Genomic DNA, 16,097 nt, shown 5'->3' with positions numbered 1-16,097 from the left:
AGGGCCGGCCCCACGGTGGCCCCCGAGCAGGCCGAGATCCGGGCGTCGCGGCCCGTCGCGGGCTGAGGCCGGGGCGCGGGGCGGCACCGCTGGACGCAGACGCGGCCCGGCGGCAGGTGCCCGCCCGGGGCTGAGGCCGGCCCCGCCCCGGCCGGAGCTAAGGCACATTGGCCTGTCGGGGGCGGCGCACGCTGCTGGGGCGCGGGGACCGCGGCCTGCGCCCTCCGGTCGGCTGCGAGCAGCGTGCGTCCTTCAACGCTCCCTGAAAGGCCTTGTGTCAGGACACTTTCCTTCCCAACAGAAAACAGGAAAACCACACAGTGAAGGGGGGGAGGCTTCATGGAAACCCGCAGCCGGGACGGCGCCCCCCACGCCGCGTCCGCTGCCGCCAAGTGCAAACCCGGCCTGAGGCGGCAGGAGCGCCCAGGTTCGGGGAGGAGGGGTGACCGGCCCCACCCCACGATTCGGGAGCGCCCGCCTGGCTGGCTCGGCCCTTGGGGCGGGGCTGGAGGAGAGCCCGCGGGCGCGGCAGCCAAAGCTGCCAGGAGAAGGGGCTCCACCGTGAGGGGAGGCGGGCGCTGTCCTCCAGGCCGCCGCTGCTTGCCACAGCCCACACCGGGACCGCAAGCAGGGGCGCCAGGCGAGCCCGGCACAGCCACCGGGGCGCCCGCGCCCACCGGCCCTGGCCCTGGCCCAGGGTCAAAGGCGGCGGGCGCAGCCGGGCCCACTAGAGGATGAAGCCCGGCTGGTGCGGGGGCAGCCGGGGCGGGGGCCTCTGCGGGAGCGCCGGTGGGATCGGCGGCGACACGAGCTGCGCGGAGAATCCTTGCTGGGGGGGCAGGCCCGCGCGGGGCGGCAGCGGGGGGCACTGGAGTCCTGGGTACGGGAGGGCCGGTCCTGGGCCCACGGCGGCCGTGAAAGGCGTGGCCAAGCGTCCCGCGGGCACCGGGGGCGGTGGGGGAGGGACGCGCCGAGGCAGGACGCAGGGGGGCCCGCTGGCCTCCGCGGCGGGGTAGGGCAGGGGGGCGGCGGGCACCGGCTCGGGCACCCGGGGCAGCGGCAGGGCCGGGGCCTGTGGCAGTCTCTGCCCCTTCAGCACCATCTCCTGGAGCTTCTCGATCTTCACCCGCCGCGTGTGGGCCAGCTTGCGCTGGCTCTGGTAGACGTCGATGAAGGCGTCCAGGGCAAGTTCTCCGTCCAGGAACTTCTCGGCCATGTTCTGGAAGAAGCAGGGGAAACCTTGCTGGGGGAGCTGGGGGCAGGGGGGCAGGTGCACCAGCCCCGGGGGGAGCAGCCTGAAGCCCGACAGCGGCGCTCAGTCCGGAAGGGCCCCCGTCCCCACCCTCTCAGGGGGCAGGTCGGCCCCACACCCCCTGCTGGCCCTGGCCGGTTACCTCCGTGTCCTCCTCGATCTTGGCCCCTTCGGCCTGGAGAAGCGCCAGCAGGGTTTCCAAGGAAGCGCTGCTCGACTGCTGGTCTGGGGGAGCAGGGGGCGAGGGGTATCAGGCTCGGCCTCAGCCCCGGCCCACCGCCCTCCAGAGCGCGTACTCGGGGACCCGCCCTCGCCGCCTTCCCCTCCCCGTGCTGCGGGATGACGACTCGCACGCTCACCCCGAATCCCACATGTTGGGGGGCCAACCACCACGGCCCACGAGGATACAGGACGGTCCCTACTGCTGCGGGGCCACAGGGACCCACCCGGCCCCTGCCTCCGCCCCCCGCTGCTGCGGGGCAGCCCCTGCATGACCTGCGCGGGAGCACGCCAGGCCCGGCCCGCAGCGCCCCGACGGCCTCCAGCCCTGGCGGCACGGGCGACCTCGCGCATGCTCACGTGTCCCCTGAGACAGTGTCCACCTGGTGACCCTGGGCCCAGCGTGGGACTGGCCAGCCGGCCCGCCTGGTCCTGCCAGCCTCACCCCCTCCCACGCTCCGGCTGGACGCGTGACCCCCGTGTCTGCCGACGGGGGCCGCGGCATCACGGTGCGACCCTCACCAGGGGACCCCGCAACCTCTCAGGCTCCAAGCGCCCGGGGGGCATCTGCGCCCAGAACTCGGGGCTAGAGCGTGGCCCACAGCCCGAGCCGGCGCCTCCGCGGCAGCGACTCCCGGGTCGAACCCGAGAACCAAGCGCCCTCGCTGCGGGGCAGGGAAGCCGCGGGCAGAACGCGGGGGCGAGTCCACGCGGGAGCCGGCCTGGGCGCGCACGGGCCGCCCGGAAAACGCTCCACAGGGACGCGGCCTCCCCGCCCCGCGCCCCTACCCAGCCGCGTCTTCTTCAGCTGGCAGGCCTCGAGGAGCGCCTGCAGCTCCCGGTACCGCTGCGTCAGGCGCGCCTTCAGCGAGTCCAGCCGGGGCTGGTAGAGCAGGTTGCCCTCGGCCAGGCTCCGGTTGCCGGCGAGCGTCATCTCCTTGCTCAGCTGGACGTTCTGCGTCTGCGGGAAGAGACGCGCCGTGAGGGCCCAGGGAGCTGCCGGGCGCGCACCCCGCGGCCCAGCGGGCACCCCGGGCGGGGCGGCCGCCTCCAGCTCCCGCGCGAGCCCCCGACCTCCCCGGCCAGCGCGGCGCAGGTTCCGGGCCAGACCCCGCGCGGCGGGAGCCTGGGAGTCGCGGCCGCCAGGGGAAGGACCGGCGGGCGGGACGGCAGGCCGGGCGGCAGCGCCAGCTCAGCCCTGCGGCCGGGGGACGCGGGGAGTCGCCCGGGCCTGCTGCGCCCTCTCCCCAGGGTTACCCGGGAAGCCCTGACCCCGGGCAGCGGGGGGGGGGGCCGGTGCGAGGACCACCAGGCCTGCCCGGAGGGAGGCACGTCCCCGCCCCTGCCCGCTGGCATCTCCACGCGAGCGCGTCCTGGCGCCCCCCCACCCCCGGGCTCTCTGGGGGCGCTGCCTCACCCCGGGGCCAGCCGCGCTACGCCCACCCGGGCTATTTTCGCGGCGACTTCCTTCCTCCGACAGCGGCTCCCCCTCCCGTCAGCCGGGGCCTCCCGGGCCGGCCGAGCCCGCGGCCACCCGCGCCCCGCGCCGGGAGGGCACGACGGGCGGCACCTTGTCTCGGGCACGCCGCGCCCCCAGGCGCTCAGGCCAGACGCCACCCGAGGAGTGAGCGCGCGGAGGGGAGGAGCGCGGCGCGGAGCCTTCTGTGCCGATGGCCCTGGGCCCCGCGCCGGGTCTGCGCGATTCCCGAGGCGGGTGTCCCAGAGCCGACGCCAAGGTGCCCAGGGAGCGCGGGGCTCCTGAGGCGCCCCCTGGGAAGACAGCGGCGCCCCAGCCCCCTTCGGGTCGGGACCGCGGCCAGGCGCAGAAGGGCCAGGAAGGGGCCCACACGGCCCGGCGGGGACCCGCGGACCAACCTCCAGGCGCGAGCCGGGGACAGCCCCCCCGTCCCCCCGTGGGCACCCAAGGGCAGCTCGTTTGCGCCGCCACAGGAAAAGCCACCGTCGCCAGAGTCGGGAGAGACCAAAGGACACTGCGAGGGACACCCGCCCGGCCGCTGGCGCACGCTGGGGGCAGCGCCAGGCCTCGCGCGACCACCGCAGGGGCCACGCGGCGGGGAGCGGCTGGTTGCCCCCAGCGCCGGCGTCGAGGCGGTGGAAGCGGGTGTCACAGCCGGCCAGTTTCCTTTCCGCAGGGAGACCCCGCCGGCAGCCCCAACAGCCACCTGCTGCGGCGCCCAGCGGGGGGGCCGGGGGTCCCCAGCGACTCGCCCTTCCTCCCGCTCTGCGCGGTGCTGACTCGGGCGTGAACGCGGCCTCCGCCACGCGAGGAAAGGCGTCCCCACACCCTGCCGGCGGGAGCGCCACCCCACCAGCCCTGGGGGGCGGTGTCCACAGAGGACCCACGTGGGTAAGGAAGAGAAGACACCCGGCCCCGCAGCGTGCGGGGCTGCGCCGAGAGGCGCTTGGGCCGGAGACAGGAGCCCCCGCACCCCGCCGGCCGGCACAGGGCCCAGGCTGGCACTGCCCCTGCATCCGGGCCTGCCCACCGGTGCCACGCGGACGCTCCACGGGGTGATCCAGAGGCCCCCCCAGCCCTTACCCGGATGTGACCCCAATCTCGACAGAGCAGAACAGGCAGACTGACAAATTACACTGCTGCGGGGAGCAGCGGGGAGACAGGAGAGGTCTGCGCGCCATGTGGGAATCTCCCTGGCCGGGCATGGAACTCAGGCCGCAGCGGCTGCAGGTGGCTCCACGGTGCTGAGACTTACCCCCTTGCGCCACCAAGGAGGCCCGGTGTTTGCTGGTGAACTCGAGTGGGGGTCGCGCGCGTCTGCGCACACCCCATCGCCGCCTGGATTTTGAGCTTGGTTTCAAGGCCCCCCAGGGCTGTGGGGACTTTCCACGCGATGCCCGGCCAGGGAGATTCCCACATGGCGCGCAGACCTCTCCTGTCTCCCCGCTGCTCCCCTCAGCAGTGTAATTTGTCAGTCTGCCTGTGCTGCTCCCCACTCTGTCTCTGGTGGGTCCCCTCACCCCCCCGCACCTCTGGCCGGTGCCCCAGCTCTTGTGTGCACAAATAAATCAATCTTGAAGCAAGCAGACATGCCGTCTGGCACACGAAGCCTCTTCATCTGTGGCTCCCAACCTGGAAGTTCATCCACCCCCAAACCTGGCTGAGCTACTGAGACCCCCGTGACGCCCAGAGTCTTTCTCAACCTCCCCAGCCTGAGAGCCCCCGAGCGTGGGGCCCACGCTCACCTCTGGCCCCCCTCGGGGCACCGCGGCCCCCGGCGCTGGTTCGCCCACCTGGTCACCCGTTCACCCGGCACCGCGTCTTCCCGGAGCAGCGAATGCGCACGGAGACGTGAACAGGCCCCGGGGCCCGCCCCAAGACAGCACGCCCGCTCCTGACACCAGAAGCCCCCAACACCCGCCCCGGGAGGGACGGCTGCTCGCGGCGGGCGCAGTGCCCACAGCCCCCCTCCCGAGGCCGCGAGCGCGCCGTGTGCGGGTCCTGGAAATGGCGCACGTTTAGGATCCGGAGCAGAGGAAGGTCGTCCTGGATGGACTGGGCAGCCCTCCACCCAAGGACAGGCGAGTGTCCCCAAAGAGCCGCGCAGGCAACACCTGCAGCCGAGGGGAGGGCGCATCCACCCCCAGCGCCGTGGGGGGGGGGTCGTGAATCCACCTGCTTTTAAGCCACCGCGTCCACAGTCCCCTGTCGTGGGCGCCGCAGGAAGCTAGCGGGGCCGGCATCTCCCCCGCCGGGGGCCCCTCTCCACCCTGCTGCGCCCACCCGCCAACGGCCGGCCGGCTGCCACGTGCGCGGGAGGGTTCCCTGGGGCCTCCCCGCGGCGGGCCCCGCTCCCCGCACCCACAGCAGCCGGAGGCGGGAAGGCCGGTCCCACGCCCGCCGGCTTGCACCGGTCTTCGAGTCCTGGGGGGCTGTGTGACCCCCCCAGGCCCCCGCGCCGCCGGGGCCCCCCACTTGGCCAGAAGCCTGACTCCCGTAACTGGGATAATTTTCCCAAGGACAGACGAGGACACGTGAGCTCGCGATCGCCTCTGAGGAGCGCGCGGAGCCCCCGAAGAGCAGACCCGGCTCCTCCAGCCCGCGCCGAGCGCCAGGCCAGCACGGGCGCGTCGCCAGCCTCCCCTGCCCGACCTGGTCGGCGGAACGTGGATCCCGGGGCCGCGGGCCAGCAGTTCATGATGAAACTCCTGCTAGGCCCTTGCGCGCTTCTTTCAATGTTCATAATAAATCTTACACGGTGACGCGGCGGAGGAAAGCTGGTCACGCCAAACCAGCAGATGCTGACGGGAAACGCGGGCTCGGGGGTTCAGAGCGCGACAGCGACTGCCCCGAACAGACGCCCCGTCCCAAGCAGCACACGCGGTGTGGGAGGGCTGCCCGGGGAGAGCCAGCGCCCCAGAGCGCCCAGGCGCGAGGAAGGTTCTGACGCCCGCAGCGCCGCAGGAGCCCCCCCACCGCCAGCTCACCACGGGGCTGGCCGGGCGCCACCCCCCACTCCAGAAGTGCGCGGGCGGGCGGCCCCTCTGGGGCGCAGGGGAGACACGGCCGGGGGACAGTGCGCATGCAACCTCAGGCGCCCCCACATCGAGAGCACCATGTGCACAGGTCCCGAGACAGCCGCAGGCGGCTCTTCGGCTTCGTGGGGCGCGGGCCGGCACTAAGAGGGCCGCACCTGCTCTTCACAGGGAAGGTTCGAGAGGAGGAGGAAACAGCAAAGTCAGATGGGACCCCGGTGATTTACAGAAGACAAGATACTGGTGCTGATGTCCACATGCCCGTTGCTCGCCTGGCACCGTGCCACCGAGCCCCCGCCTCAGACGACGTGTCCCCACCGCGCTCAGGGCAGAGCGCCGCCCGCCGGGGCTGAGGGAGCCCCCGGGAGGGAGCACCGGCAGCCGCAGGGCTGTACCGCTGCCGGGGTCTGTCTCCAGGCGAGCGGCCAACGACTGCGCCCCAACTGCGCGCGGGCCCCCCGGGGCAGCCTGCCGCACAGAACCGCTCCCGCAGCAGCCGTCTGAATCGCCCAACTATTTATGTCTTTTATTTAACTTTTCACGGCGGCCACTGTCCAGCGCGGCAGAGGGAAAGCGTGACTCATCCTTGGTGCCCCCCCCCCCGGCGCGAAACCGGCAACCGCGGCTTTTCTTGCTTCTTTCGTCCTTCGCTTTGGGGCAGCGGGTCTGTGAAGGCAAATCTCAGGTTTCGCGTCACTGAAGCAAGAGATAGCCCCCCCGGGGCACCGGCGCTTGGCCCCGAGCACTGCCTGTGGGTGGTGGACATTGTACTGCCCGATGCCAGTGGCCCTGCTGGGGCGTCGGCCAGCAGTGACGGCCGGTGGCAGTGGCCCCGACCACCCCGCCCGGGGCACGCAGCCCTCGGGACCCCCGGCCAGCTCCCGCGCTGTGGCGCCTCCCGCTGCACGCAGTGCCAGGCGGTGGATGTGGCGCCCGGAACATGGACGGGCCCATCGGGTGCGAGCCGTGGTAAAGGGCCCGATCAGCCACCGGCCTGACCCGGGGCCATCAGCCTGGGCGGTGGGGGCCCGAGGGGGGACAGTGCAGGAGGGAGCCAGCCTGGGGACAAGCGCGCCCTTGGACGGGCTCGCCCGGGGTGCTCCGGCTGGACACTTGCTGGCTCGGACAGGAGGCGCTTGGACGCGCCAACCCCCAGGAGAAGAAGCCGAGTTGCTGTGCAGAGGCGGGGCCGCTGCCTCCGCCCTGTCACCCATCGCCTGGGGGAGCGCGAGACCACAGACCCGCCGCCTCAGCGAGCCGTGGTTGTGGTGTGGGCCGCCCAAGCTGGGCCGACACCGAGCGGGCGACCCTCGCCACGGGCCAGGGCCATCCAGCGCTGCTGACGGGCGACGGGCGCGCTGCACCCGGGTCACCTCTGAGCTGACAATCATCCGGCGGCAGCACCTCCTGGCTGCCGCCCCCGCTGCGGTCTGGTCCCGGGTCCAGCGCTGTCCCCTCAGACTGAGGTCATGGCGGCGGTGGCATCTCAGTGGCCCCGCACGTCCAGCCGCAGCGACCTGGACCCCGGCCCGCTGCCTGCCGAGGCCACAGGCTGCACGCCCTCGGGGCCAGACAGCGTCTCTCTTCAGACGCCCGGACCGGCGGGCACCAGCTGGGCGAGGCAGCGCCGCGGACGCGTGGCCCCCGAACGCCTCTCCCCGGGTTGTTGAACAAGCCCCGCGGCCGGCGCTCCCCGGGCCTGAGCGCTGCGCATCTGCGCGCGGGTGGCGGCCCCACAGGCGGTGGCCCGTCCTCCCCCTGGACGCTGTCCTGGGACGGCGCTGCCCCTGCTGGCCCCACAGCCTGTTTCAGGCCGCCCGCTGCCGCCCGCCCGCAGCGCCGCGGCCATCAGAGGGTCTGGCGGAAAGCGCGGCCCATGCGCTAAACCTCCCGGCGAGGACGGATGAGCAAAGGCCGCGCCGTGGTTGACGGCGGCAAAGCCGCGCGCCCCAGAGCCGCTGAGAGGGGAAGGGCCGCGGCCTCCACGACGCTCCAGGAGGAAATTCACCCGCAGCGTCAGCCGCGCCTGGCAAGGAGGCAGGACGCCGGCCGGACGGGCAGTGCTGACACCGCAGGTGACCACCCCGCAGCGGGGAACCAGAGCGAGCCCGGGACGGGGCAGCGGGTCAGACCCGGCGAGGCGACGGGCCGTGTGGGCAGCGCGCGACGCCCCTCCCGTCGCCGCCGGTCTCTGTGCCAGAGCTTCTCCCGCACAAACACGTCGAGACGTCGTGTGTTTAAGGCCTGACCCCGGGGCTGAGGAAAGGAAAACAAGGCGCCGCCGCCCGTACGGCCAGGAGGGAGCAGACAGCCCTGCCCAGGCGCAGCGTCCCGGCGGGGAAGCCGGGCTCCGGGGGCCGAGCCTGTGCGCACAGTCGCTGCGCCAAGCTTCTTCCCGGCCTGCCGGGGGAGGGGCCGGGGCCGGCTCTGGGATGGAGGCGTCTGGGAAACGCGTGGGCCTGACCGGGCCCTCCCCCTCCCCCCGCCCCCACCCCCCCCGCCGCAACGGGGTTGGGGTTCCACCGCGCCCAGGGCCTGGCTCCAAGGCACCGCGACCCAGGGCCACAGCCCGCGACCCCGGGCCACAGCCACTGGCGGCTGGGCAGGCAGCAGTCGCCCCTCCTCCAGACCGGGAGGGAGGCTTTCGGAAAGGCCCAGGGTCTCCCAGACCCACCCCGCCCCTCTGCACCGCCCCACCTGCGGCCGCCCTGGCAGTCTGGGGAGCTCGACGCGGCCATTCCCCGCTTCTTGCTGTCACTGACTTCGTGAGGCCGTCACTGGCCGTGCAAGCGACTCCCTGAACACTTTCAAAGCGGCCACCGACAAACCAGAGCCACGAGCGTCCTGCCGCCGTGTGCCAGGAGCCCTCGCGCTGCCAGGTCCCGAGCGCCCGGTGGCCTCGTGCTGCCCCAAGGGCTTGCGCATCCCCTTTCAGTGTCCAGCCCTCCCCGCCCGCTGGTCTCCCCTAAACCCACCCCCGGCCGCCTGCCTTGTCCACAGCAACACAGACCTGACTGCAGTGCTGCCACCAAAGCCCTCCAGGGGCCTCAGCCAGCGCCACGCCCACCCGCAAGGCCCTGCCAGCCCGTGCGGGCCTGCTCTCCTCTGGCCTGAGGGTCACCCACCCTGAGCAGCAAGCCCCCCCCTTGGTGCCCAGGTAACTCGGCCTCCGATCACTGCTCGGGAGTCACTTTCTCGAGGAAGCCCTGCAGCGCCCAGCCCCAGTGCCCGGAGGGCCTCCCGGCCCCCCGCCCCCTCCCCACCTCGCCACTGCCAGGGCGTGTCTGCAGGCTTCACTGGGACCAGCTGCTGTGCAATCGGCTCTGGGCCATCCTGAGGGGTGAGCCTCGGTGGCTTCCCATCCACGGTGCCCCTCAGAGTCCAAGTAGACAAGTAAACTTCCCAGACCCGCCGTGTCCCGGTCGTGACCAAGCGGCCGGCCTCCATCCCGGGAGCACCAGGGCCACTCGCCGACTCTGGTGACAACCGCAGCCTGCCCCGAACGCAGCAGTGGCTGTGACGCGGCGTGTAACACACGAGTTCTGCCAACACCTGCTTCTCACACAAGGCCTCTGGCAGGACAAAGAAGAGTGTTCGTCACAATTCCGCAGGAACGCACCTGAGAGCATCCTCGGGACGCACCGCGATGGGACCGAGCGCAAGGAGCGACGCCCGCGTCTTTGCTGTCCCTCTCTGTGAGGAACGACGCGCACCCCTCAGGTCTCTGGAGCGCCGGGAAGAGTGTTCCTGACAACGACAGGCTCTGCAAGGCCCACGCGGCTGGGAAGGAAACACTGGCTGCGGCTCCTGCCTCGGCACGTTCTGCTGCCGCTGCCACACGTGTCCAGCAGCGGACACGGCCTCGCAGACGGCCCCGCACCACACACCTGGCGAAATCCCCATGGCAACGCTCTGCTACAAATACTGCGACAAAAGCCAAATAAACAGCAAAGCTGGTTTCGCTCAGAGCGCAGCCACCTGCACGTGCCGGGCAAGGTTCAGACGGCTCAGCCTCCTACTTCCTCTTCCAGCCAGTCAGCTCCAGCACAAGCGCCCCCCGCTCGGCTCACACCTCCTCTGCAAACCCCGCTGTGGGAAGCGTGTCCCCTGCCCGCCAGGCAGCTCCCCCACTGGAGGCCAGCTGTCCTCACAGGCCTGAGCAGGCGGGCGTGGCCCGCGCGCCAGGTGCTGTGCTGATGTCAAGGACGAAAAGCTGGACACGACAGACACGGGGAAGGGAGCGACTCACAAGGTGTGAGTCAAGGGCCAGACTGAGGGGTCGTGGCCAGGACGGGGTGGGGGAGCTTGGGGAGGGAGGCCACACAGCGCATGGCGAGGCGAAAGGAGGTCAGTCAGCTGGTTCCCGTCCCCTGAAAGTCCAGCGGGATCCTAATCCTTCTTGCGGCACGTCCGCTCCTACCCAACCTGGGGGCCTTCCTCAAGCACCCTGTGCTCCAGAGAGAGCCGCGGCCGAGCGCTCACCTGGCACTCTGCCCTCACCAGCCTTCCTTCCCGTCACTTCCCTAGCATCGCCTGTCTGATCTGGCCAACATGGAGGTTATAACTCAGCAGTCAGAAAGCCTGCCCTGCCTTCCCCTGCTCTGGGCCTGCGCTCACACTGCTGCTTCCTCCCGACGCCCCGCCTGGCCCTCACAGTCCTGCCCAGAGTGACGGCCTAAGCCAAGGCAGAGGCCTGGGTGACCCCCAGAGGGCTCCACAGGCCGTGCTCACTTCCTCTGCGGCTGGCAGGTGCCGGGCCTCCCTGCACTAGTCTGGCCCTCCTGCAGGCCCTACTGTCCTGGCGCTGATTTTCTGAAATCACACCCACCTGCCAAAGCCCCTCACACCAGGAACCTCATCAATGTCATCTATACCTCACGGCCTTTTGTGTATTCTCTTTAAAACTGTGGTAAAATATACACAACATACAGAACTTACTGTTTGAGCCATTTTTTTAAAAGATTTATTTACGCATACCGAGCTGGGGTGCAGATGAGAGGTGCGGGGGGTGAGAGGATTCACCAGAGACAGAGCAGGGAGCAGAACAGGCGGGACCACTGAAATACACCGCTGAGGGGAGCAGCGGGGAGACAGGAGAGGTCTGCTGTGCTCTGTGAGGGTCAGCTTCCTGGCCGGGGATTGAACTTAGGCCGCAGTGGCTGGGCAGTGGCTGGGGATAGCTTGATAGCACTGAGCTTTCAACCCCTGCGCCACCAGGGAGGCCCTATTTAGCTATTTTTAAATCTAAGGCTCGGGCACACCAAGGCCATCACATCAACACCACTGTGCCCCGTCTCCCCATCATCTCCCCAAACTGAAACCCCACGCCTCAGGAGTCTGCACACAGTTGAGCCCCCGCCCCGATCACACCGCAGGGGTGACGCCCCGTCTGGTTTCACAACGCCGCACACATGGCCAGAGCCCCAGACTGAAATGGGATCTTCTTAGTCTTCGCGGTCTCGGCAACAGCAGCTGCCCTGTGCCAGGCGCACGGCACCTTCTGTGCTCACCGCACCCAACCCACCCAGCGACCCCAGGAAGCTACTGTTGCCATCGCCTTTACGGCCGAGGAGGAAACTGCCCCCAGAGAGGCTGAGCACTTGCCAAGGGGTCACGCTCCCGGGACCCCAGTCAGCTCTATACCACCCACCCCCGCTGCACTTTCCATAAAGGCAAAAGCAGCAGATGGCGGGTAAACACAGCTGGGGGTCAGGTTTCAGCGAGGCCGGTCTCACAATTCTGTCAGCCTCTTATTAAAGCAAGGGAGCCCGCCTCTGCGCCCAGAGCGTGGTCACCTGTTTCTACATTTCGCCCAAGAGCCCCAACAGGCAGCCGCGACCATCCCCACCGCGCGGCTGAGGCGCGGAAGCACGGGGCGCCCAGGGCCCCGCAAGAAGGGCGCGCTCCCGCTGTGCCCTCCCCGCGAAACTGTGGAAAAGATAAAATGAGAAAAGGCTGCATTTCAGACAACATTCCTGGCCCAGAAGTTTTTTTTTACTCCAGAATTTAAAGAACAGGCCGACGGGAGACATCTTGACGTGGATAATCACGACGGCACCATGTGAGCAGAAGCAAACTCCAAGTTGACACCCGCGCTTCACCCCGGCTTCCTGCCCCCGCCCAGGGCGGCGGGAGCAGCAGTCCCGGTTTCCAGCAGGATCGGGGCATTTCAATGAGCCCTTATGATTCATGCCTTAGCTCTGCAGCCCCACACACATCACACCGGAACACGCCTTAGGGGAACAACCACTTCCAGACCAGAGTTCTCCACTTCCCACTCAACAACTCGTTTTCCAGGCCGGCGTCTGGCACGTGGGTGTTCTCACAAGCTCCTGCGTCTGAATCCCTAGTGGAGTCCTCCGTTAGGACCAATCAATCAGTATTTCCTCAGAAAGCAGCCGGGGAGACGCACGCGGGGAGGTATGGCTTAGCTGCCTGAATAATCCTAAGGCTCCTTTCAAGGGCGTGCCCCGGATGGGCCGACGGGGTTCATGTGGATGGACAGAGAAGGGAGCATTCCACTGCCACGTAAAAATAACTTTAAATAAAAATAAGAACGTGTGCCTACGAAACGCCAGCCCGCAGCGAGCGTGAGATCACCGAGGCGGTGCCAGGTTTGGGGAGCACGTCACGGGCCTGGAGGGACGGGAAAGACACTCACAGGCGAGGAAAATGAGGGTTGTAGCCGGAGCTCGCACACCACAATTAAAACCATGTAAGTGCAGCACAATGCACAGCTGCACTTAACTTGACAGAGGAGGCCTTCACAACCTAGCCACAAAATATCCCCTCAGGCTGGAAGAAGCCTCACTCTACAATTTAAAACACTTCCTTCTGCCAATTAAGAAAAAAGCCCTTGGATCTGGGTAAGGCTGTTCAGCGAAAGGCCAGTTCCATTTACTCTCTCATCCAAGACCTCCAGGGATACGTGATCACTTTGCCCACAGAAAGGAAAAATGTTGCTTAGCCTAATGGTAAATTAAAATCCCCTTAAAATTCTTGAAGCAAGGCCCTATTCATTTGCCACGATGATCTGATACTAGCGATTGTCAGTAATCTTTCTAAAAAGAAAGAACACATGATGATTAGTAACTGCAGTCACTCTCCGCCCAGCACTAACTGTAGGCTGTGGCGAGGATTTAACCCGCACCATCTCACAGCTCCCCCCACGTCAGCGCTCGAAGCAAATATGATCTTATCCTCCCCAACAGATGCTCAGATGGCGCAGAGGCCCGCCTACCATCACACGCCACGGTCCAGTCTGGACGGAAGACTCCAGAGCCCGAGTGTCCTTAACACCACTTCCAAACGTGTCCTCGGGCGAGAGTAGACAGGTCACGCACTGCTTCTTCTCGTGTCTCACAACCACCCCCAAGTAAGCCAAGGCATAACGTGACTGCCGAGTGCAGCTGCCATGGCCGAACCCAGGGGTCCAGGCACACCCGCGGCCATGCGTGGCCACAGAGGGGGCCTGCGGAGTGTGACCGCTGGCTGAGCTGCGCGCCTGAGGCACGTCGCTCTTGGTGTTCAGTTTATTTTCAAAACACAACACCCGAAGAACAAACCGCTGGGCAGCTTAACCTGGCCTCTGTGGAGACCAAGGGCGGTGCGCTGTCAGCCCTCAGGATCTGTACAGGGTCCCCTCGTATGAAGGTCACATTAGAAAAAAGTCCCTCTAGACTAATCTGCTTTTCCCTTTAAAGAGTAACTTCCAGTTTCTAAAGGAAAGAGCAGCGCTGTCCCTAACAGCCTCGGGGTAAGCAGAACTCCTGACACCACCTAAAAAGCAGTTTACTTCTACGAACGTTCCAGCAGCCCGACTCCTACTGAAGCACCACGGACGTGTACAGTAACATGACTTGTAGCTGGCGTTAGACGTTCGAAAAACACACCTATCATTTTATTATAAAACAAGAAAGATGCCTGCTGACGGTCAACAAAAGGTCTCCCAGCAACTGAAAACCAGACAAACTAAGCCAAGATTTTCTTTCTTTGGCAACATGAAACTCCCATTCAGTCAAGAAAGATGGATTTTGTCACTTATTATTCCCTGAAATGGAAAGCGCCCCTTGGAGAGGGTAAATGGGCGACCCCGCATCGGAGCAGCCTTCCCTGCGCCAAGCTACAAAGCCCGTGAATACAAGGGGTGCATTAATGGAAAGACTGATACCATCTTACTACAGCGGGCTCTCTGTCGCTGGGGACAATGATCTGTTGAGGGTTTTCCAGTGATTTTCAATGTGCAACCTCCAGACAAGCCCCCCCAAGGGGGCTGGCTCGGAGCGGAACAATCCCTCTCCGGAAAGAGCCAAAAGCCCCCACACGGGCTTCTGGGCACGAGGCTCAGCCCCGTAGGCGTGGGAAGGCTCAGACTTCAGAGACAAAGGAGGAGGAGTGGCGGGGGAGCCGGGGGCGCTGGGACCCCGCCTGGGTCCACCTGCCTGGAGAGACCCAGGTCCAGAGGATCGGACTTTCAAGAAAGAGAGGGTTGGGGGGGGGAAGCAGACCCCGCCGTGCCAGGGTGAAACTGGTCACCCCTGGAGCAAAGCACACACGGCATGATGAGCACCAGAATTGGGGGACACATGCCTCCCAGGGGTTGGGGTGGCCTTCAACTTTCAAAGAGGTAGATGGGGGGTGTCGTCTCCAAAAACAGACCTCCAGGAAGCTTCCTGGGCCTGGGGAGGCCAGGACACCCAGCAGCGCCGCCGCGCTCGAAGGACCACGCTCCCCTCTGCGCGGAGGGGGCACCTGCCCAGGGGCCGGGGGTCCGCTGCCAGGCCCGTCCACACAGCGCGCCCCGGGGAAAGCTGCCAACGAAGCCGGCCCAGGAGCCCCGCGGCGCTGCCAGGAGCCCTGAGACACCGGCCCCCGAATCTCCAGGCTGGGTGAGGGCCTCTCAGCCCGAGGACCCTGCCCGGCCTGGGCGCCGCCGCAGACGCCCCGACCCGCGTCAGCACCCGCGGCGGCCCCGGCGCCCCCCCACCCCGGTCGCCCCGAGCCCCGGCCCCGCGAGCCCCGCGCCGGCCCAGGCTGCCCCGACCCTCCCGCCTCAGCCGCCCCGGCCCTCGACTCCGCCGGCCCCCGGCGCCCCCCGCTCCTCGGCCCGGACTCAGCGCCTCCGCGCCCGGCGCCCCGCCGTGCCCAGCGCCCCCGCCGCGCCGCCCGCCCGCCCGCTGGGGCGCGCCCGCTCACCTCCTCCATGCGCTGCACCATGGCCGCCAGCTGCGCGTCGTCCTCCAGCAGCTCGTTGAGCTGCACCAGCGACAGCCCCGCGAAGCGCGCCTCGGCCCCGGCGCCCGCCATCCCGCGCCCGCTCTGGCCGCTCTGGCCGCCCGGCGCCGCGACCGGAAGCGCCGCCCTCAGCGCCGCCCCGCGGGGGGGCACGTGACGCCAGCGCTGGGGCGTGACGTCACCGCCGCGCGGGCGGGCGGACGTGACGTGACGCCGGGCCCCGGCGGGGCCGGGCCGCGGGGCGACGGCCCGGGTGGGCGCGGGGGCCCGTGGCGGGAGGCGGGGCCGGGCCGCGGCTCGTGACGCGGCGGCGCGGTGACGTCACAGCGCAGGGCCGCGCGTGACGTCATCAGAGCCCTTTCTCCAGGGCGAGGAGAGCCCAGAGCGAGGGAATCGGCGGGAAGGAGCGGCCGCGGCTCTCAGCCCCGCCGTCGGGACCCTCGAGGGGCCGCGGGAGCGCCGCGGGGGCCTCGGGGCTGTGCGGCCGCCCGTGACGGCCGGCGCCGCCTCCCGAGACCTGCGGGCGGGGCCTGGGGCTGCGGCTCTCGGCGGACAAGAGGGCCCCCCCCCCCACCCGCTAAACCGACAGGAGACGCGACAGGAGGCGAGAGGACGTGGCCGCGAGGGCAGCGCGCGGAAGGGCCCAGAACGCCGCCGTGAGGGGATCCTGGAGACCCGAGGAGAAGTGAAAGGCACCCCCGGAGAGCAGGGCAGGGCGAGGGACGCTGGAGGGGAGACTGGGGCGCCCCGGGCAGCCCTCCCGCGCGGGCACAGGCCTGAGTCGCGCCTCAGCGCCGCGAGGAAGACACCAGACCGGCCGGGCCTCCGAGCCGGCCCTTGCGGCGACGTCGAGGAAGGCCACGCCGTGCCCGTTCAGAAA

At 68.7% G+C, this 16,097-nt stretch overlaps 1 protein-coding gene across 1 annotated transcript; it reads right to left on the bottom strand.

Annotated features, from left to right (window-relative positions):
* Positions 1 to 727: 727 nt before the first annotated feature.
* VPS37B (VPS37B subunit of ESCRT-I) lies at positions 728 to 15,289 on the bottom strand (the record flags this gene model as incomplete). The annotated part of the gene is made up of 4 exons (XM_084253325.1): positions 728 to 1,219; positions 1,395 to 1,477; positions 2,261 to 2,432; positions 15,179 to 15,289. The coding sequence occupies 4 exons, from the start codon at positions 15,287 to 15,289 to the stop codon at positions 728 to 730; spliced, it is 858 nt and encodes a 285-aa protein (XP_084109451.1).
* Positions 15,290 to 16,097: the final 808 nt, after the last annotated feature.

Source organism: Talpa europaea (genome assembly GCF_964194135.1).
Source record: "Talpa europaea genome assembly, chromosome: 14".
NCBI classification, from domain to species: Eukaryota; Metazoa; Chordata; class Mammalia; order Eulipotyphla; family Talpidae; genus Talpa; species Talpa europaea.
This window is presented reverse-complemented; position numbering and strand designations above follow the sequence as displayed.